This window comes from Anopheles maculipalpis, chromosome 3RL (genome assembly GCF_943734695.1).
Source record: "Anopheles maculipalpis chromosome 3RL, idAnoMacuDA_375_x, whole genome shotgun sequence".
NCBI lineage: Eukaryota > Metazoa > Arthropoda > Insecta > Diptera > Culicidae > Anopheles > Anopheles maculipalpis.
Window position 1 is genome coordinate 43620862 of NC_064872.1, and position 21585 is coordinate 43642446.

At 42.5% G+C, this 21585-nt stretch overlaps 6 protein-coding genes across 6 annotated transcripts in view; 3 read left to right on the forward strand and 3 right to left on the reverse strand.

The window, feature by feature from the left end:
• The first annotated feature begins 868 nt into the window (after window positions 1–868).
• Window positions 869–21585, forward strand: part of LOC126564210 (ubiquitin carboxyl-terminal hydrolase 35) — a 164650-nt gene continuing 143933 nt past the window's right edge. Inside the window, exons 1-4 of the mRNA XM_050221190.1 lie at window positions 869–1436; window positions 1500–1640; window positions 1716–1873; window positions 1938–3219. Coding sequence (XP_050077147.1) covers window positions 888–1436; window positions 1500–1640; window positions 1716–1873; window positions 1938–3213 — 2124 coding nt within the window. The 5' untranslated portion in view covers window positions 869–887 and the 3' untranslated portion in view covers window positions 3214–3219. The remainder of the gene's footprint in view (window positions 1437–1499; window positions 1641–1715; window positions 1874–1937; window positions 3220–21585) is intronic.
• LOC126565002 (sterile alpha motif domain-containing protein 1) lies at window positions 4429–5601 on the forward strand. Its single transcript, XM_050222137.1, has 3 exons — window positions 4429–4516; window positions 4584–5354; window positions 5425–5601. The coding sequence occupies exons 1-3, from the start codon at window positions 4436–4438 to the stop codon at window positions 5578–5580; spliced, it is 1008 nt and encodes a 335-aa protein (XP_050078094.1). The 5' UTR covers window positions 4429–4435; the 3' UTR covers window positions 5581–5601.
• On the forward strand, window positions 6894–7267 carry LOC126565728 (uncharacterized). Its single transcript, XM_050222936.1, has 2 exons — window positions 6894–6978; window positions 7111–7267. The coding sequence occupies exons 1-2, from the start codon at window positions 6915–6917 to the stop codon at window positions 7257–7259; spliced, it is 213 nt and encodes a 70-aa protein (XP_050078893.1). The 5' UTR covers window positions 6894–6914; the 3' UTR covers window positions 7260–7267.
• On the reverse strand, window positions 10042–16769 carry LOC126565797 (cytokine receptor). The gene is made up of 9 exons (XM_050223006.1): window positions 16765–16769; window positions 14977–15058; window positions 14748–14902; window positions 13759–14681; window positions 12434–13182; window positions 10708–11888; window positions 10387–10614; window positions 10169–10301; window positions 10042–10094 (listed from the first exon to the last, which is right to left on the reverse strand). Exons 2-9 carry the CDS (start codon window positions 15044–15046, stop codon window positions 10045–10047), a joined length of 3489 nt encoding a protein of 1162 aa, XP_050078963.1. The 5' UTR covers window positions 15047–15058; window positions 16765–16769; the 3' UTR covers window positions 10042–10044.
• On the reverse strand, window positions 18127–18889 carry LOC126565730 (uncharacterized). The gene is made up of 3 exons (XM_050222938.1): window positions 18830–18889; window positions 18705–18749; window positions 18127–18626 (listed from the first exon to the last, which is right to left on the reverse strand). The coding sequence occupies exons 1-3, from the start codon at window positions 18840–18842 to the stop codon at window positions 18481–18483; spliced, it is 204 nt and encodes a 67-aa protein (XP_050078895.1). The 5' UTR covers window positions 18843–18889; the 3' UTR covers window positions 18127–18480.
• LOC126564427 (probable arginine--tRNA ligase, mitochondrial) lies at window positions 19225–21129 on the reverse strand. The gene is made up of 3 exons (XM_050221470.1): window positions 21094–21129; window positions 19498–21017; window positions 19225–19420 (listed from the first exon to the last, which is right to left on the reverse strand). Exons 1-3 carry the CDS (start codon window positions 21127–21129, stop codon window positions 19267–19269), a joined length of 1710 nt encoding a protein of 569 aa, XP_050077427.1. The 3' UTR covers window positions 19225–19266.

Consider the following 21585-nt stretch of genomic DNA (forward strand, 5'->3'; position numbering starts at 1 on the left):
ACTGCATTTTGAATTAAAATATGTCACACATTTACCCCCCGAAACGTATATTTAAACTAACCTTTTTGTTCCATTCAAACCGCGGGAGCCGCAAGACCGGGAACGAATTTTCAGAAGCATCCGCGGCAACAGCACAAACGATAATATCAGACTATTTTTCCATCACCATTGTTGTGTGCCGTTGCCGAACCGGACGGCCAACATCCGGGGCACAGCATGGTAATGAATCCCGTACGCACTCTGTTTTGCTCCAAAAATTACTTTCACTTTTCTTCGCTTGTGCGTGATTTTGCAAGGCGCATTGTATACAAACTTCCGTTGAAATGCAATGTAGTGATAATGTGCGGTTGGACCATGATGCAGTCATCAGCTTGTCAACAAACGAACCATTCGTGTATATGACAGCAGCTGACTAGGACGCGTTTAATTTGGCTTTTATAGCGCTTAGTTTGTTTTGTTTGCTATGAAGCATAGGTTTCAGTCAGTATTTCATAAAATAGCTCTATTTTATTGGTCGAATCTACGTTTTTGTCGACCATTTAATTGATCCTGTTGAATGGTTCATAGCAAAGTGATATGAGCCAACCTTATCCACGCACAGTCGCACAGCACGTCAAAACCGTTGTGACGTTTCGGATGATTTTTCGCTTGACAAAGTAGGAAGAGCAGCTAAAAAAAAAACAAAAAGGGCTACTTTTCTTCAGCGTACACACAACAGTGGTTTTACTCCCCGTACAAAGAAGAAAGTCAAGGCCCAGAAGAGTAAAATTGATTGGTTTGGTTAGTTAGCAACTGTAGCGGAGTGCAGATTTCTCAGACACATCCCTGAACAGCGTAGTTCCGCTAACAGCAGTAGAAGTAGCAGCAGCAGCACCACCACCATTCGGATGGCTATCAACGAAAACACAACCGAGTCGTCGTTCCACAGCTCGGGGAATGGAGGCAGTGATTCAGCTTCCGCCCTGCGGATGCTGCTCGAGCAACTGCTGCTCCAAAGTGTCAACAGTGGCGATGCCAACTTTTTCACCGAAGCCGAATATCAAAAGATATGTGAATGTATCGTGGTACTGCTAGTGGCGGACCAGATCGATGCCACGACCAAGCACGAAATACGCAGCCTTCGTTCGTTGGCAGACATCATTACGAAGCAGTTCCAGCAGCTGATCGAACGGAAAGCGTTCCGGGAGCTGGTGAAGGATTGTCTAGAAAAGATGTATACGGCAGATGCGCTGTCCGTAAAGAAGCTCCCGTCGCCATTCGCCACAATCATGCTGGCACTGATGGACCCGAAACAGGGCGTTGCGTGGATTCTGTCTAAAAACATGATCGACGAACATATCAGAAAAATTCTCAACGTTTTCATCGACTGGCTGTGTAAGATAAATTTTGCGCCAAATTTGAACATTTGGATCATACAGATGGTGGAAGGCTTGATGGTAAGTGGTGAGAGGAGGTACTTTTTATAAGAAAAAACACGCATTTCACAACTAATATTGCAGGCTAAGGGCAGAACAAATTGCATTTTGAACGTACGGAAGGATAAACTGAAGCAATGCAAAGAAGTGATGCTGCTTCCGCATTACCAACAGCAGGTTGGTCCCGTGATCAATTGTCTGGAATCGTGTGGAGATCTGCAATCGGTAAGCGTTCACACATTTAAGAAAGGAAGCGGTTAGAAATTCGATCACTAATACATAGTTACATCTCATTTCCAGGACAACGTTCGTTTGAACTATACATGTAACGATCGTTATGAGAGTACTGCGGACGTTGAAAATAGCTTGATTCGTTCGAATGCCCGTGTAGGGCTGGTCAATTTGGGCAATACGTGCTACATGAACAGTGTGGTACAAGCGCTGGCCATGACAAAACAGTAAGATTCCTTTTTTCCCCCCACGTAACAACATTGTTTGAAAACTTCTTCTGATTCTGTCTAGATTTTGCACGGAAGTTTTGCTGAAGCAAATCGACGCACCACCATTCTCGGAAGTGCAGCAACTGCTTGCCCTGCTGATCCATTCACGGCGGCCAGAACTAACTCCACGGGCAGTGCTTGCATCGACAAGACCACCCGGATTTGCACCTGGCTATCAGCAGGATTCGTCGGAATTTTTAAGCTATTTGCTCGATCGTTTGCACGAGCAGGAGAAAAAACTGTTGCAGGCAGTCCAGCCCCATAATGCACCACCGCCTCCGGCGGCCAATAATGGTGGTGGTGGAGGGGGCGGCAGTGGCGGTGCCACAGGTACTAGCAAAACCCTAGTACAGAAAACGTTCGAGGGTCAACTTTCGGTCGGCTGTTTGTGTGCAGTTTGTAACAGCTCGAACCACACAAACGAAACGTTCCGTTCGTTGGATCTGTCTTTTCCGGATGACAGTGAGCTGTCGCAGGCCGCCGGTGACGATGGTGCACATTCGGTCCAGAAGCTGCTCGATTACTTTTGCTCTTCCGAGAAGCTGGTCGGTGAGAATCAATACTTCTGTGATCGCTGTCAGCAGTTGCGCGATTGTGAGCGTTCCGTTACGGTAACGGTACCACCACAAAATCTGATTCTCACCATTAAACACTTCCGATACGACCAGACGCGAAATTTGCGTGCGAAGCTAATGAACAAGATACTACACAACGAGGACATTTCGCTTACTGTGACGGATGCGGCGGGCCATTGCCGTCAACTGCACTATCGCAACTATGCCGTAGTCGTACACTACGGTACTAGCATGGACTCGGGACACTACTACACGTACGCACAAGATGGTACGGGCACGTGGTTCAAGTTTAACGACAACTATGTAACGGAATGCACAACCAGTGAGCTACAGAACATACCGAGTCCCAACACACCGTACATTCTCTTCTACCAGCTGGTGGCGAACGGTGCGTCGGAAGCTCCGCAAACCACCGCAACCAGTGCCGGCCAAACGCACGGATCATCGTACGGTGAGATGAGCGGCGTCGACGGTGGCGGAATGCAGGGAAACTTTCCCGCCTTAAATGAGCTGCCCACTCGGCTACAGGAATTTGTGCGCGATGACAATCTCCTGTACCACCGGGAAGTGCAGGAACAGCGTGATAAGAAAGCCTCCAAAATGCCACTCCTGTCGTTTGGTGGAAGTGGAGGAAATCGGCGCCAGTCGGACGATTATGATGATCCACCGCCAAGCTCGTGCGGAAGCAAATGGTTGCAGTCGTCAAATAACTTTATCTTTTAAAAGCTCGTTCCGTTGTTGTGTGATTCTTTGGACCCCATGCCCGATGTCCATACATGACCCATGCTCTTACACACCTTCCATTACATCCTTTTTTTTTCGACATGATCATGGCTGGCAGGCTGACATGAGACATGGGATGGCTCATTGATCAGTTGTTACTAAATATAAAGGAACTAAAAATGGTTTTAAGGTGTGCAATTGTTTTATTTCTTTCTTTCCGAACTATTAAATAAGTTATGGTATAATAAGTACGCTAGTATTTTTTAAGTAGTACCCAAGGAGATGTACTTAAGGCGGGCTTACAGCAATCAAAATCAGGTCGTCATTACAATAGTCATTTTATAGGCCCCGCTTTGTTTGCAATAGTTCCCTTGAGTGCTTCATCGAAAGTGCACCAAATTTGTACACCGGCTTGTTCGGAAGTAATTCTCGATAATCGAGTCATCCAGAAATTGTAGTTCTTGGCCAGCCCACCTTTTATACATCTCCTTGTTAGTACCTTGCAAGGACGGCATTCTATTTTGAATGATTCAAGACAGCAAAAGATCTTTTGAAAACGTTTTTGTCTGTTTCTTTGTCGCAATCCAACGTTGCCAAATGCTAAATTGCGTGTCGTCAAAATTAGTTGATACTCGCAGATAGTACAAAACTGTGTAAAATGGGATGCCTATGTGAGTACAAAATAGTTCTGCAAAAAAAATCACTCACTGTTACTGCAAGAGAGTTTTGCACATATTTCTGTAGATTTAAAATCCCAGAATTACATCGCATCGGAAGCTGTCAATTCCTTCCTCTGTCGCACAAAAACAGCAACAACAATTATTTACCTGTAAGCAAAGCTGTCAAATTGGACTCATTTTGAAATTGGAATATTCTTGAGGGACCGTCTACACTCGGAAGGATAGAATTGCTGTGGCTGCCTTCTTGTGTAGTTATTTTACGAAGCAGTAAATTCATATCATCATCAAGCATAACATTGCGTTAATGGTAAAAAAGTGCATTTAAGCCTTCTTGTTGCAATTGCAGCTTTAAATGCTGTGTTACGTTTCGTGCATTTCTGCTGCGCCCAACTACACGTACTACTATATTCCTTGTAGCAAACGTGACCGGGAGCTGGCACGTTTCGATACGGGTTCGGAAGGATTTGATTTCATAAGGTGGAAGCGTGAAGAGGGATAAAAATACGCGGCAAGCAGACAGACAGGTAGGCGGTGGTGCTACTATGGGCAAATCGTCACAGGTTGCTATGGATCACGATAGCAGCAGTGATCGCATAACAGCTCGCGTTGGATCGCGCCAGAAGGTAATAGCCTCACACACACAACGCACACACCATTTTTGCTATTACTATTACAGCATGTTTATTCCAGAAAGCGAAAATTGTGTTTGACCCTTCCGATCATCATGTGCCACGAAAACGCAACCGTCGCGGCGAACACGAACCAACGGCAGGAACGGGGACACCCAAATCAGAACCAACTCAAACAGCAACAACGTTATCATCGTCTTCCAATGAAGGTTCAACCAGCAAGAATCATTCATCGGCTACAACGAGCGTTGGCGGACAACGCGGTACAACGGCAACGGCGGCATTGTGCCGTACCTGTCAAAAATGCGGACGTAGTGGGCCAGGGCGAATGCCAAGAAAATCACCCATTACACCGTGGACATGCTCTTCCTGTCTAATTCTGAAAACTGGATCAAGCAAAGCAGGGTCAGGGGCCAACAAAACGGGACAGTCCAAAATGCAATCCAAATCGAGCAGGGATCGAACGTCCGAAGAAGAAGCAGCCTCGGACGAGGCGAATGATGAAGAGGAGGAAGAGGAAGAAGAAGAAGACAATAAGCGACAGCACGATTTCGCTGGCTTCAGCGAGACGGAGCTAGGAGGCCATGAGAAAGTGAACGATGTAAAGGTGGACCAGAAATTGTATGTCCGCGAGCCGCATGAGAATAAAGACGGTGTGCAGAATAAATCCAACGAGCCGGTAGTAGCAGCAACAATAAAACGTACCGACAGCCACGATGATGGAGACGAAAGAGATGGATCAGCTAAAGATGTACGGTACTGGTCGTGCAATGATGTATGCAGATTTTTTAGCCGGCACTGCAAATCGTGGGGTGATTTGTTTCACGAACAGGTAAGCAGCCGAATGGCGAAATTCTGATACTGATGGTTTGCTACCATTAACACATGTTCCCGTTTTGTAGGAAATTGATGGCGCATCGTTACTGTTAATGAGGAAGGGCGACGTGCTATCGAGATTTGGTCTTAAATTGGGCCCAGCCATGGAACTGTATCAGCGTATCGTGGCACTGCAAAACGGAGACAGAGATATAGTTGATGTTCGGTTAACTTGGATATAAATAGAAGGCGCGCACAATGCATGATAATAATATCATGGATGGCCGTTTATCCGTCGCATTCAGCATCGTCAACCCGGGATAAAAAGGAATGCATTTTTGCAGTAAGAGAATTTATCATTTACATTACTACGAGATTGTTTAAAAGAGAGTGAGACGTATTTCTTATAAGCTATAGCCTATATACCGTTAGAAGTATAATAAATAGAAAAGATTATAAACCCAACTGGATTTGTGTGTGGAATATTTTTTAAAATATTTCCTTACATGATAAGTGTTTTTTTCTCCTTCTTCTTGGCTTAACGTCCTTCTTATCGAATGGCACTTACTGATAAGTACGTAGTTGGATAGTCAGTCATCTCGACGGGGGAATGTCCGGATAGGATTTGAAATCCAGTCCTGTCGTGTGTGAAGAGCGGCGCCGTTATCGATTCACCACCGGGCTGTCCCTGATGATAAGTATGTTACATGCATATAACTACGAATAGTTAACCATTAAATTTTTGAAACGTGATATTAATGCGCCTGCCTTCTATTCGGCAGTTTTTCACGCTTATCAGTAGCTAAACACTACACCGGTTGGAATGCAAAGGAAATGTCGAAGCTGCATTCTACCGTTAAGGGCCCACGATTGTCTCCTTGTGTCGTATCAAAATTATTATCAAAATCACAGAATAATCTCTACATATCGATAGCAGGATGCTGCCCGCTCTCTGGAAACCGTACTCATCTCTTCTGAACTCATTTCTCTTCAACTTTGGTGGGTTAATAGCATCATCACACATAATCTCCAGGCGTAAGATTCTGCGCAGGTATCGTTGTTCCTCCTTTTTTTTTTGCTATCATTAATAAACCTCCGTAATAGATAAAAAAATCCCGACAAACAGCTTGTGCTTAATCTATTGAAGTGAGTTTGCCACCTGTATATGACTGTTCTCAGCTCATTTGGCTGCAACAATCGCATCGTATATACTTGCCCTGCTACCGTGTCTGTAACGTTGGTGCCGACATAATATTCGTTCAGTAAGAATTGCGATTAAAGATGGCAAGGCACGTTAATGTGCTAAAGCAACGCAATAGCAGTGCAATGAAAGAAAGCAAGAATTGAACAAACTCCCCCCTTTGGTGTGTTTTAAGTGTTTTTTAGTGTGCTTTGCTCTTATTAATTTGTTTCGTCCTACTCCCATAATATTGCAGGCCATCGCAAAATCGTTTTCGCTAGCAGACATCCACCATCATCACTCCGTGCTAATCAGCCACCCGTGCGCATCTGGCAAAGGAAAGTGTCCTCTCGCCTTGAAAGTCTGCAGAACCCCCCCAAAAAATAAACAATCAAAATGGCCGTCGGGAGAGTGGCTGGCACCGGAAATATCGGGTATTCGTCGAACTACCGGACTGGGGGTAAGATTGCTTGAATTGTAGAGGTAGAATTTGATAGAGGCCATCCTAATTAATGACCCTAAACCTATTGGCCACTGTCATGAAAACCTACTACCATCTTTTAATTGTAAAATGCTCCTCTTCTCGCTTCAGGACGATCGTATCACGGTGGAATAAATGAGGAAATCATATGGATTAGTATCGGGATGGCAGTTACGATCGCGATACTGATTACGCTAGCATTAATTTATCTGGCCTATGAAAAGTGCCAAAAACGTCGCCAACGTTACATACAGGCGTGAAAAATCTCTTACCATCATGACCACCCCCTTCCCCCATACCAACGATGTGAACCGCAGGTGGCAGCATGATGTAACACACAACCGTAAAATGACCACCACAGCTTCTTAGCAAAGGGATGCGCACGAGGAAAACAACCGAAAACACATAGCAATTCTCTACCACCACCACTAATGGACCAAACTAATTAAAAAATTGCCTCTTTAGGGAAGCACTTAAATAATGAAATAAGTATAAGGACACACCATTTAAATGCAAGCAAAGCGTAGTTATTATAAACCCCCCGGGCGGGAATGATTAAATCAAACGAAACCTTAAATACCAACACACACTTTTTAAATGCTATACATACATTTATATACTTAAACAACAGAGGATTTATTCGGTGCGCTCAAAAACCCCAAACCGGAAGTTAGCCAGTAAACCTGCTGGTCCACTGCATAGCAGCAACCACATAGTAGGATCTTTCTTTGTGGTACGTACGGGATGTAAGTCTCCCCTGCGTCATTGTTACGATATATGTAAATTTATATACGCGTTTTAACGTAAAGCAGAGTCTTAGGGGGATGAGAGAGAGAACAAAAGGAATAAGGACAACACAACAAATGCAAACGCTCATTAAAGCCAACTTTTACACACAAAAAAATTATACTCTACCGGTGGAACCAAAATCAAAGAGTTGATTTCTACTTTTTATTGTTTTTCGTGTAGGTAAATGATAAAAGGTAGACAAATGGAATAGTTTGGTTGGTTGATAGTCGGCACCAGTCACCGGAGTCCGTTTTGGACACCTCTAGAGGAAGTGTAATTGCACCACTCCGCTGTTGATTTCCTCGTGTATTAGGCGCCTCTTTTAGGAGTAAAATTACATCTAGTTCAATAATACGCACACTCTATCTGTCCAGTGTATTTCAACCAAAACCAAAAAAAAATTGTTAAAAGAAAAATAACATGGGCACTCTTAATGCACACGCCATTGTGTAAAACATTGATAAGAAAAAAAAACACACACACAGGTATTACACACTGTGTCCCTTCTTCTTGCCACACGTGAAAAAGTCTTCGTTAGTCACAACCAAAAAAATTAATTGAATAGACACCAACTAGTTATTCCCTATTCACTTTTGATGTGGAAACAAATTTTAGCTGCAATGCGCTTTATTTTATAAAACAATGTTTAACAATAACCTGAACAAAAATGATGGCAGCCATATGTTTCAATGATACAGGAAGAGATGGAAAAATAAAGTCAAAATAAAAAAACATGTTTGGATCGATTTTTAATTTCCGGCATTTGTCCGTTAGATGCTTTTGGTCAGTTTACATCATCAACCCCCTACTCGTTCTTGGTTTAAGTGTCTACTTCTAGTCACTACTTACCAACGCAAATCCGACTTGAGGTGGTAGAGAAGTTCCGCGATCCAGAAGACTCCAACAACACACAAACTGCACGAGATATCGCACACTGTCCGGTAGTCCTCTATGAGTACGAGTACTGGACTAAGGACTATCTTTAGCGGTGTGTGCGAGTAGGGCGTGCGGCGAAGGACAATGAACCACGAGCTAGCTGAGCTATTTTACGGTGCTGATGTCCTGACGTTGATCAAAGCCGAAAAGATACGATGGCTGGGACACGTGATGAGGATTCCGGACTCATCACGTGCCCCACATCACGTGATTCCGATCAGCGACCCGTTCGACAGAAGGGGTAGAGGAGCACGGCGAGCCCGTTGGCTGGATCAAGTGGAGATCGAAGATGAACAGGCCAAGAAGAAGAAAACGACCACAAAGCCAAAGATTTGTATGGACAGAGTAAAAATAGTATCATGTGATTCGGTAAGTATATCGTGTCCTTTCGTAGTTATTTTATTTTTCTTACACTTTATAATTGTTCACAATAACGGGACTTGAATACAACTAAAAGATCTGTGTGTGAGTTTGTGGGTTGTGAACGGCAAAGAGATGGTTAATGAACCACGTGGGTTAAAATGCGAAGGATGATCAGGCCATAAAAACGTGAATGTGATTAACATCGTATCATCATTTAACATGTAACCACCACAGCTGTACATAAATACACAAATACGTATTATACCTGACTACGAACAAATTGGTGACCACCATCACCGCGTGCGCGCGCGCGTCTGTGTCTAAAAAGTCAGATGTGAAAATTGAATGTTTAGTTTAAACGCTAAACTAAGCTCGGCTAGGCTTGTGTACACGTTGTCCAATAGAACACATACAGGTACGAATAGGATTCCTTTCTTCCCAGATTCACACATCTCTGTCCCAATTGAGCAAAAATTCGGACCAATTTGTATTAATTCCCAGTCTCTTCCCTCCCCCTATCCGTTAATCGATACTATGTTTCACACATTCTTGTATCAAGAATTTAAAAAAAGAAAAACGTCGACAAATCGGATATAGTAGATAAAAGGAATACTACCGTTTACGAATGCACCTGTCTGTCGTTTAAGACATAGTGTGTACCGAATAATTATACACCTTTGATATTATTTCTCACTTTCTCATTCTCGTGTCAGTTTGGGTAAGAGTAAGGGCCCTTTGTATGGTTTAGGATAATGTGTAGTATGTACCGGGTGTAAAGCCGTGTCGGGGTAACACTGTCTCTATTCTCCAGACGATAGGCAGAATAAACACTTGTTTGCCACAGAAAGTGCACCATTCATTCCCTTTTCTTCCCCTGCTGTGGGTGGGCGGCATCATAAACACTACCATTAGCCTAAAGATCATCCCTCGATTGGTCAATCATTGCAACATGATGATTTATTTTAAATGTTGTCCATAATCTGATAGCTGCTTGTGTGTAACGTACCCTAGGAGAATGAGTAAACTCGGAATCATTAGAGGAGGTTCGTTTTAAAGATATGCACCCTAATTTGTGCCTTACCTGATATTGGAACTGCTGCTGTCATTTTGGCATTGATCGCTTTTTGCATCGTGTCCATTGGTGCCATCATGCTTCCATTGGTCAGTGCTCCTATTTGCAAGTATCCATTGGAATTGATAGGCTGTTTGATGGTCTGTAAACGGTTGATAAATAAAGAGATAGATTTCAATATTTGATAATCGCAAGAATTTAAAAATGCAACATTGAAATTAGCATACGTTGACTACTGGGGCCGGAACATATCCAGAGGTGACGGTAAGTGGCATCGCCGATGGTCGGTTGTGACTTCCACTGCCTTCCATTGACATCATGGCTGAGCTTGCATTACCCTGGTTCATGCGCCCAAACGATGGCTCTAAGACGTCATTTGATCTACTGCTAGTGCTGCCCAGGTGCCTATCGTGTGCCTGACTGTTTTCCAACGATTCCGTAGTTTCGTCGCTGTACTACATTCGACAAGTGTAGTAAAAAAAACCATAATGGTGTACATCAGAAACTCTCATCGATTCACAGTTTTACACTACGCTTGTTTAACTTACTCCATGGAGATCTTGGCGTTCTGCTTCCTGATCATAAAAGCTTGTACTGTCATCCTCACAGCACCCACTGTTACTACAATAATCAGCTGACGATCGTTGATCGTGACCGCTTAAGTCCGCTATACTTCCACCCGAGGACGAAGAAGACGGCAATAGACACTGGTTCTGTTCCTTACTGTAGCTTGCCTCCTTGGTAGAGCTACCTGTGATAATGTGATCGACACGATGGTGCTCAGTGAAAATGATGCCATTTGGTCCAATCACAGCATTAAAGCCTGGCTTTCCAGAACCCGTTATGTCATTCAGACCGTCCGGAATGATCACCTTCACCTGCAATACATGCTTCACTCGGATGTACGAATAACACAGCACCAACACGGAACACATCATAAGCACTCCGATTAGCATGAACGGTTGTACAGCGTTCTTGTTCTCCATCGAGCACCAGTGTGCCAACGGTTCGGACCATGGGCCATAGTGCAGTCTTACGTTTGGTGGAGGTGAATCAAGCCATGAATAATCTGACGATCGTTCCGCTATCGCTTCGTACGTTCCACATTCTGCGTGAGCAACAAATCGCTTCAGATCTGACCACATGCGATTTAATTCGGTCCAGCGATCCTGACACGATAGTTGCTCAAAGGATTCCTCTTCAGCTCCGCCAATGTCTACGTTTACTGCACGAACGAGGAATTCGTACTTGGAACTATCCCGATTTTGGCATATCGCTTCACGCAGCTGGCACTCTGTCCTACGCTGTTGATACGTCACAATCTCCCTCGCTTTTACTCGCAATTCGTAAAACTCCACACAGCCAGATGGTTTTGCCGGTGGATTCCAACTAATAGTAAGTTTTGAATTGTTGGAACTGTTCGTACTTGGCTGTCCGATCGCTTGAGGGCTTCCTACCAGCGTGCGAACGCGCACTGGTTCGCTGGCATTTGAAAATCCGATAGTTAGTGCACGTACGGTAATGTTGTACTCGGTAAATGCATCCAAATTCTCGAGCGTTTGGTTCTCTTCAGCTTCCGGTTCTTCCACGTTGTACTTCAGGGGATGTTCATTGTAGTTAATTTCGTAGCTCATTTTGCCACCATTTATATGTTCCGGAGGTTCCCAGTGTAGTGTTATGCTGCTGTTCGTGATTTTACGGACCACTAAATTTCGTGGTGGTGAGGGAGCTATATTAATGAACAAAAGAAAGTGATAATAATATTATTAATAACAGCATTCATCTCTTTGTTATGCAAGGAACATTTTAAGACATTAGACATCCATCCTCCAAAGCCAAAGCCGATCTGAAATTCGGATTGCAGCATGCCTAATTCCGATTTCATTTTGGGTGGTAAATATTTGTCGAATGGAATACGAGGTGCTGTTTTTGTCCGGAATTGATGGCAAAAAGCAAAAAAAAAAAGCATGTAATTCGTCTTTTGTGATTGTTTGAGTTCTTTGAGCTGAGTTGTTCTGTTCATATTTTAAAAATGGTAAGGCCCTCAATGACTGCTAAAATGGAAAAATCAGCCGACAGAATTATCTCCCGCGTAATAACCCCTTTACTGTATTTTCAAAACAATCGATAAACGAAAAGTCTTCAACTTATTAAACATCTGAAGAGTGATCGGTGTGGCTAATGTACATAAGTAGCTGTAGCTTGTAAAATACTTTCACACAAAATGAAATGAAAAGAGATAACATATAAAAATAACAAAAATATCCTTCGTACCTGCTTCCCTCGTCGTATTTACTAGCGGTTCACTGCGTGGTCCAATGTGCGTCTCGGAGTACATGGCGATTTCAATTTTGTATGTCACGTACGGTTTAAGATTTTCCAACCGGCTATTATGCTGATTCTTATCGGTCACATTTATGGTTAGCTCGGGTTCCTTACAGCCAAGGGTACGCGGACTCGATATCGGACAGTAGTAGATTATATACCCGGTATGTGCCACATCACCGCACTCGGTTTTCCATTTCAAGTTAATGTACGACGAAAGCATTTCCGCAATCCAGATAGTTTTTAGCTTTCCAATGTCTGTTTTATGTGTCGCTGTGCATGCGGCCCATACCATCCCTGATGAGAGCCGTCCAGAGTTAGCCGCCACGGCAAAATTAAGCGTTGAACCAGCATCATTTAGCACGAAAGTGGTTTGGTCCCGTGCTACGGTTGTAAAATTTATCGATCCGTTGCAATCGTTTGGTGAGTTGCTAGTTGTATTGCACCAAAACACCGTGTAGCTTGTGATCGCTGAGCGAATGCTGGAAGGAGCCTTCCAGGACAGGGTGAACTTGCCCGAATCGGACAGCAGCTTGTCGATTATAGGTTTGGCAAGACGATGCTGACGGCTGGGAACAAACACGGTACTGCTACGTTCCGAACTACCCTCCCCATTGGCACTGCGTATTGTGAATGTGTAGTCCATGTCTGCTACGCGATGCCGATCAATCATTCCCGTAGTTGCGTTCAGGTGTTCACTTTGAAGAAATAGAAAATTTAATTAGGTTAGATTAAGTTCTGACCAGACCGTCCTTACATAATTTAAACAAGTCTTATTAATAGCTACTTCTTTTCCCAACAATAAAATATAAAAAGGACTACATCCGATACCTAAGTTTCAAGAATACTTTCTTTCTCTTTGTTGGGTTCTCGAATGTACCTGGACAGGTTTCTCCCGTTCATTGGATGGAAAAGATCGGTTACAGGTTAAACTTTTGGAAACAAATAGTATCAGTTGATTTTCCAATTCCTTCCGTTCTTTTTTGCAAACGATCGAAACGAATACTGTATTTAAAATTGTACTACTCTTGACCATTTTTGGCTTTGCACTAAAAATAGCATACTGCTTTCAAACAATGGAACCGGATATCAAATAACATCCTGCGGGTACCATGACCCAATAACGTTTTGAATTGTATTGAACGAATTTAGAAACGGTGTACCACAACCTCTCGAGAATGTATTGCCAAAGAAGATGATGTCAAATGTTTAGAAAAATAAATAACAGTAAACTAATGCTGAAATAGTTGAACAATCTTTAAAAAAATACTTACATAATTCTTCCATCATGTCCAATTCTCATAGTAACAGTGTAGTAGAACCCGCTGCGTGCATTGTGCTGCCAATTGTCCAACTCTCGCCAGTAAACGAACAGATGATGTTCGTTGGAATTTTCAAAGCCACCAACCGCCACATCCGGTGGCATATCCGGTTTGCGGGGTAGCGTTTCGAACAGGCAGCTAGTATGATTTGACCACATGTCCTCACCTTCCTCGCTCGAGTTTACGCGCATTCGGATGCGTACGTCGTACGCTGCCGCAGCGTACGGGAGATTCCGCAAGGGCAATGTATAGTTACGCTGGTTCAGCTTCAAACCATCGACGCTTACCGTGCGCCATACGTTATTGTCGAAGATAGACAATAGCTTGATTTCGCAAATAAAGCTTCGAAACGTAAACCCGTCATATCTGTACCACTTTCTCCATTTAAGAATCGCACTGTCTGACGTGATATTTTCAATCGCACAGTCCTCGGGAGGATGTGCAACGACCACATCGAATTGATTGATCGTGAACGATTGGCTCAACCTGCCGAACGTATTATTTGCGGTCAGTACGAAAAAGTAATACTCATTGAGATTCCGATATCCCGTATCGCCATTGATGATGCATCTTCTTTGATTTAAATCGTTATCTAGTTCCAGTTTACAGGAAAAATTTTGTATGAATGGTGAAAAGTGAAACACTAAGTTATACTCTGTTCCAATCGTATTTGGATCCGGTGTAAACGTGCACTCCATATGCTTTTCCCAGAGCGGGGCGCGACACTTGAAGTCCTTGACCGGTCGTGGCTTGTGTCCTATGTAGACACTGCGCATTCCAACACCCTTCGTATCGTTGACTTTGCATGTGTATACATAGTTCGTCTGGGGCACCGCTCGTTCGACCGTAAACTCAATAGTCGAAGCATTAAGTATCTAGAGAAATGGTAAAGTTTCCGTAAACAAAATTGTTCGATAATTGACAACTAGGGGTACCTTTACCTTAACTTGTTCGCGGGGTACTGGCTCATCCCCACGGTAGAACATTAGATTGCTGCTATTTAATCCGCGTGCTTCTACCGAACGCATATCTAGCGTACATTTCAGCGAGAACGATTCATTCACCTCCTTATAGAATGCTTTGTATGGGTAAATCCCTAAAGAATAGTAAAAGAAACTTGTGTCAGAGCTGTGCGCTTTCTTGCGGTAGTTCATGCCTTGTGTAACTTACATCCTATCGCAGTAGCCTGGCTCAAACTACATATCCAACAGATTAATGTTACAATCCCGGCACGATTCATGATGACTGTTATCTGAAAGAACATTAAAATTGTCTACAGTGCATTGGAACATTTTACAAGCCGTTCTAGGGGTTGTATATTCGTGTTGATCATCGAAATTGAGAACCGCTTGTCTTCTTATTCTTCTACTACTACTCTTCTTCTTGGCTTAACGACCTCTAAAGTCATACCGGCAATCGAAATGGCTTTCTAGACTGCTGTCACGATATCACGTACTTGGATAGTCAATCCTCACCTACGGGGGGATGGTCCGGATGGAATTTGAACCACCGGTCTCCGCCACAAAAGAAACTCTATATTTAGTTATAGGTTATACAAAAACAATAATGGATACAGCTGCGTTGTTTCACTGTTACTTTAATTGTGCAGATTCTTTTCACATGAAATGTCCTCCTCTTGTCATAATTACACTACTTAACAGACAAATTTTAGGATAAAATAAATGACAGAACATTTCCGTAATTTATCCTGTAATGTAATGTGTTGCTGTTGCATTGCTCTAACAACGCTCATCTCTTGTCTAGATTTACAGCACCGGTCGTTCGGACAAAAAACGAATAGATTCTCTGCAATACTGTTGAACAAATTTTGTGAAATATATCCTCGAACAGTACTTTGTATAATAAAATAAAGTATTCCATTAAAACACTCTGCATCCTCCACGATTTTAACCAATTGTAATTCTTCTTCTTGGTTTAACGACCTTTAAGGTCATACCGGCTATCGAAATGGCTTTCTAGATTGCCGATACCACGTAAGTTGGTTAGTCAGTCCTCACTACGGGGGGACGGTCCGGATGGGATTTGAACCCCGGTCCTGCCGTTTGAAGACCAGCTCCGCTTTCGCCTACACCACCGAGCTGCCCCATTAAATTGTAATTATTGAATTATTAAATTATTAAATTGGATTTTAACCAATTGAATTGCTGTACTGCTCAAGCGGAATAACTTGTGAATTTGATGTAGTGTTTAACATGATAGCTTATAAATAAATTACATAAAAAGTTTAAGAATTTTGCAATACAGTCAAGCCGTACCATTTTATATAAAAATAGGAATTTTCTCTAACGATGTTTTATTTATTCCGTATTTACGACAGGTAGTCATTTGGGTCACACGGCAGGACGGACATCGAATCCCGTCCGCATCCACTGCTGACTGTTCTACTACGAGTAAACAATGTGAAGGAAGTAAACAATGTAAAATAAGTAAATTTAATAATGACACTTTTCTACATCATCTAAAAAGAGAAAATTGCAGATAAAGTACACAAACATTTTCTTGTGCACACATCTGGCAGACACTTCCAACATAGAATGCTGGAACTACAGACAAAATCATCTGCTAAACATCTGTGGGCTAAATAGTCTTTCGAAAGGGCTCACTCGGAAATAGGACACACAGCATATGAGAAGGGACCGTGCAGATGAAAAAAAGGAACAGAGAAATGTTCGATCCCGTGATGAAGCCGAAGAACATGAAGAAAAAGCAACGCCGTGCATGTTGATTCTATCGAGATGTTTTCCTCGAAATCAAAACAAAATCATCCCGGTCAACAGATGGCACACACACCACTTTAGCATGCACTGCCCACACAACGGAATCACCCTCTGCATTCTATTTTTACGCATGTGCATTTGCCTGTACTCATGTATGTGTGTGAGTGAGTGCGTGTATAACTTGTGCGTTTTACGTCAAGCTATGTTTTCACCTGCTTACCTGTAGTAGTGCAACACTTCTTTCTAAATTATGTTTTGTTCCACGCTTCGCATTGCAAAGCGTCTTTGCTTTAAATCCCACACATTCAAAACACTCCCGAATCGTGTGTGTGTATGCGTGATGGTCCGTGTGACTGCTGTCAATTTCCAAGAAATAGTTTTACGTCGCTTCTCGGAACAGCAGTTCAAAGTTGGAGGTTTTCTTTTCTTCCAGGAAACTAGTGCCACCGCTTGGGTGCTGCCCGTTTTCTCCACGTTCCACGTTAGCTGCAAACAATTTTCAACACACTATGACACGAACTATTGTATTACGGTACTTTTCACACGTTTTTTTTTTTACTATTTGCACTGTTCTAGTACGCAACAAGTGTATAAAGAAGAGCTTATCACATTATCAATTAAGATTTGCAATCAATGCACCGTACAATCCGCGATGTTGAAAGAACTATCTCCCTCGGACTAACTAAACGCACAATCATTTTTGTTCTGGAAACGCCTTTCTGCATTAGGCCGTTCCGTTCCTAGAAGTCCGAAGATTACTCCGAACACACCACACTATGCTGATCTGTTTCTTTCCACGGCAAGCGAAACGAACCGACTGCTTCGACGCTCTTTACTCTTCTGTCAAACGCACGTCACACGATCAGCTCTTCCCTTTTGTTCAAACCCTACACACGCACGCACGCCTAGATTGAGCTGGTGTGTGTCAATTTTGTTGTGACAGTTCAGCAATTTGAACTTGAAAATCGCTATCGTTGAAAAGCGTTGCGAAAAGCGTGAATCGGTAGCGTTGAAAATTCCTACCGGTATGTAGCAAGTTGGATTTGTTGAACTAATTGTACTGAACAGAAATATACAGGGCGTTGACCGCGAGAACTCACATAATCCCTGCAGCTAATCGATCTGTCGATGTTTGAGTACAAATTGTTAACCGATAAATGACTATCGATCGATATAGATATTTGACTGGCATCCTTACTCATATTAAAATGTTAACGGTCCGGGGGTAACACTGGTAACTTACGCGCCAGGACCCAATAATAGATCCTATCCGAACCGTTCCCCTGTAGATAGTATTTCAATATATCCGACTATATCCGACAACGTGGTATAAAAATGTCCAATGTGGCCATTATGTGGCCAGTAGGCAATGAAGAAGCAAATGGAAAGGTAATGAATGTAAAGAATACTGTCAAAAACTCCCAACATACTTAGTAAACATTTTAGTTTATTAATACAGTGGTTTACTAACGCCGTACATTTATTAACCTTCTCCCCGATTTGTCATTCAAATAGCAAACTTTATCAGTTTGCGTTTCCCGCATTCTACCGTTTTTTCCATTTCTTTCTGCTTTTTTTTAGCTTGTTTTGTATACATTCATATCATTATAGTTTTCAAAATAGACTGCTACATTTCACGAACTGTGTATAATATATAAAAGGAACATATACGTATTATGTACTTATTGTTTTGCAATAAACAGACTTTTCCGTTAACACGCGTTTACTTCGGACCAAGAACCAGGTTATGTTCCCGGACCGGATTATTACTTAGATTGTGTTGAGCTCGTTTGCAACGAGCCTGGACCGTGTTTACCGTGCATCGATCATAAAATAGCAAAATATATAAAGTAGCTAGATAATGGTCATTAACTATAAACGATAACACTAATCCGATCAGCCCCAACCTGGAGACTGGGCAGAACTCACTCATCATTCAGGCCGTAATGTAATATTCTCGCTTGTTCTTACAATTTTCCCGGGCAATGTAGCATAGTGCGATGCAAATCAGAATGGCAATGATAATTCCCATTCCTATGCTTACGTACATGATTTCCTCGTTGATTCCGGCATAGGATCGCCCTAAAAAGAAGGAGGAAAAAATATATTAAACTATACATACAGCGGTTCGTTTTCCAGAAAGGTTGAAAAAAAAAATACCGTCAGAATATCCATTTCCGTAACCAAGACGACCCGTAACACGCCCTAAAATGTAGTGGAAAGAGTGCACGGATGAGCGATATGATAAAATGGATTGTGATTTTTAAAACTAATCCTTTGTCTACCTCCAACCGCCATTCTTTTTCCTCGGTGGTCCTTTTTGTAGTGTAAAGATAGCTAGGGAATATGTGCTTCAGCTATGCTAAAGATGATAACAAGTGTAGAAATTGGGGACTAATGCAAACACGCACTAACAAATGCCACTACATAACAAATGCACTACAGCTGCTTTCGACGATGTTGTTGGTAAAAGAATGCTCATGAGCCCAGCCTCCTTGTCGGGAAGAATCTCCTTATCTTAGTATTGAATTTTGGAGTCGGCGCACAAATGCTCGCTGCTCGGTACAGTGATGAACGCCAGAACGCATCAAGCGCATGGAGTAAACAGTACATTATGAATTTGTTACGTGTCATCAACGGTTGTATTAGGATTCACTTTGAATGCATATATACTTTAAACTGTATAATGACACTTTACTTTGCGCTCATTTTCGGTATGGTATCACATTTCATTTAATGGTCTTATACCTAACAGTTCTAATCCAGTGTGGAGAGCTAACTTTGCCCTGCTGTACAACAGTATTCGCTGCTCTCGTTTCTTTTGGTCGGATTCTTGTTTTACCGGCAAACTTTTGAGGGCCTGGTTAATAGATTTGCTGCATTTACAAATTGAAGAAACAAACAAATTATCAACTGTAGTTGTAAGCTTAACATCAGCAGTAATTCTACTTACCACAGTCGAAACAGATAAGCGACGAGTATACATGCTTCGGCTGATTCTTGAGCTTGGTAGCAAATTGGTTTAAAATTAGCCAACTGACAAACCAAATCCAGTGCTTCCGGTTCCATCAAAGATAAGCCATCACACTGAATATGTTGCATTTCTTCCGACGTCGACTGTGTCCGGAGAAGACTAGCCAAACGACAGTGCGTGTACTGCAACTTGATTCCCGAATCGCCTTCCATACGAAGAATTTTTGCCCAGTCAAAATTGTAGTCTTTAATGCGGCGCTGCTTCAAATCGTTGATGATGACTGCACTGGTTCCCAGGATTTCACTCACTTCGGGGTCATCGATCGAACTGGTCTTTGTGTTGGGCGAGTCACGCTGTTTCTCCCGCACCAATTGTTGGGACTCGTGTAGAATGTCTTTCAAAAACACCACTTTACCACGCCTAGTGCTCATTCCGTGTATTCGACCAAATTTTATGTGGCGAATACCTTTTGCATAAGGTAGTTGTAGTTGCTCCGCTATCTCGTATAACGATGTAAAGTGATCGTTTTGACCATTTTCTACCACATAAAAACATTTTTGAAATCCGAATCGGTTATGTCGGTCGAGCAAGGCAGCAATGTCACGCAAAAGATACATTCCGGAACCATCGCTTTTCACAATCGGAATAGTTCGGTGCTGAAGAGGCACAACTTTACGTCCATCCGTTTGCTGTTTTAGTAGGTTGAAATGGTCCAACATTTCGAGGACATTTCTTATTTTATTCACACCATACTGTGATTCCCACTCGTAGTCGGTGAACGTCACACCGAGTCTTCGATACAACTCCTCCAATTCTTGGACGGTGTAATCACGATATTCTTGCCACTTGTGTAGGTCATCGGCTGTGCCCTGTTCCATGCGCGCAAAAATGTCCATAGCAACTTCATGCATTTTTGGGTCGTTCCGAGCTGCTTCGTACGCGTACACGTATGCCTCATACAAACACTTGATGGGGTTTTTATGAATTTCCACCGGTGAAAGCGCTTTCAGCTGAACACCTAGAGCTAGATAACCAAACTGTGTACCCCAGTCTCCAAGGTAGTTAAGCCGCAGCACTCTATTACCAAGAAATTCATTTATGTTCGATACAAAATTGCCTATGATGGTCGATCGCAGATGACCTGCATGGAATGGTTTGGCAATGTTGGGCGAACTGAATTCTACCACAATGGTTTCGCTGCTGGCGGGATTGTATTGCTCGGCTAATGTGGTATTGGCAAGCACCGATTGTATAAGCTTCGTTCTGTCCAACGATACTTTTGCCCAATGCTTTCCGGAGCGCATTTCTGTTGTTATTTTGGTAAAATGCTCGTCTTTACTAGAACCACACATCTCATTCGATTTAGACGATTCTTTGTCGTAATTGCTTCCTAAATACTGCGCTAAAAGATTCATCTCCGGTGTTTGCGATGGTTTGTGGTACGTAAAGTTTAGTGCCGCCATAGGTATGTGAAAATTTGTTCCGCTTATACGCGCAATCTGAAAGGAACACATGGATGAAAGGGAAAAGAAAATTTTAATACGCCTATCACTTTGTAGTTGCACAACGACACACCTTTTCACATAAAAGCTTACGATAAACTTGCGCCATATTCGGTGATGCTTGTTCCTCGTGAACGGAATGGGGAGTTCAACAATGTAAACATTCCGGTACATAATTACTCTAGCGTCCATCTGTCATCGCAGGAAACAGCTGATCGTGTAGAACAAAACATTGCTTGATGGCGTAATTGCAAATCACATATTGTTCGGATGATGAACATCATTAAGATAAAACTGAAACTGATCAAGTTTTTTCAATGATTCATTGAAATAGAAGCGCTGAAAAATTATTCGAGACTCGGCGATCCTGTAATTAAATAGTGTTATACGGCTATTGTTTTGTTGTGCAGTCAGAGAAATGATTGAACGACTATAAACAGAATGATTTTTGTTCTTGGGTTCACTGCGGTCGAGCATGCAAAAAACAAAATAATTTTATTTTTGTAATTGTAATTGTAATTATTGTAAGAATCACCTAGCTGAGATTATTGTACAAAACCTCGCT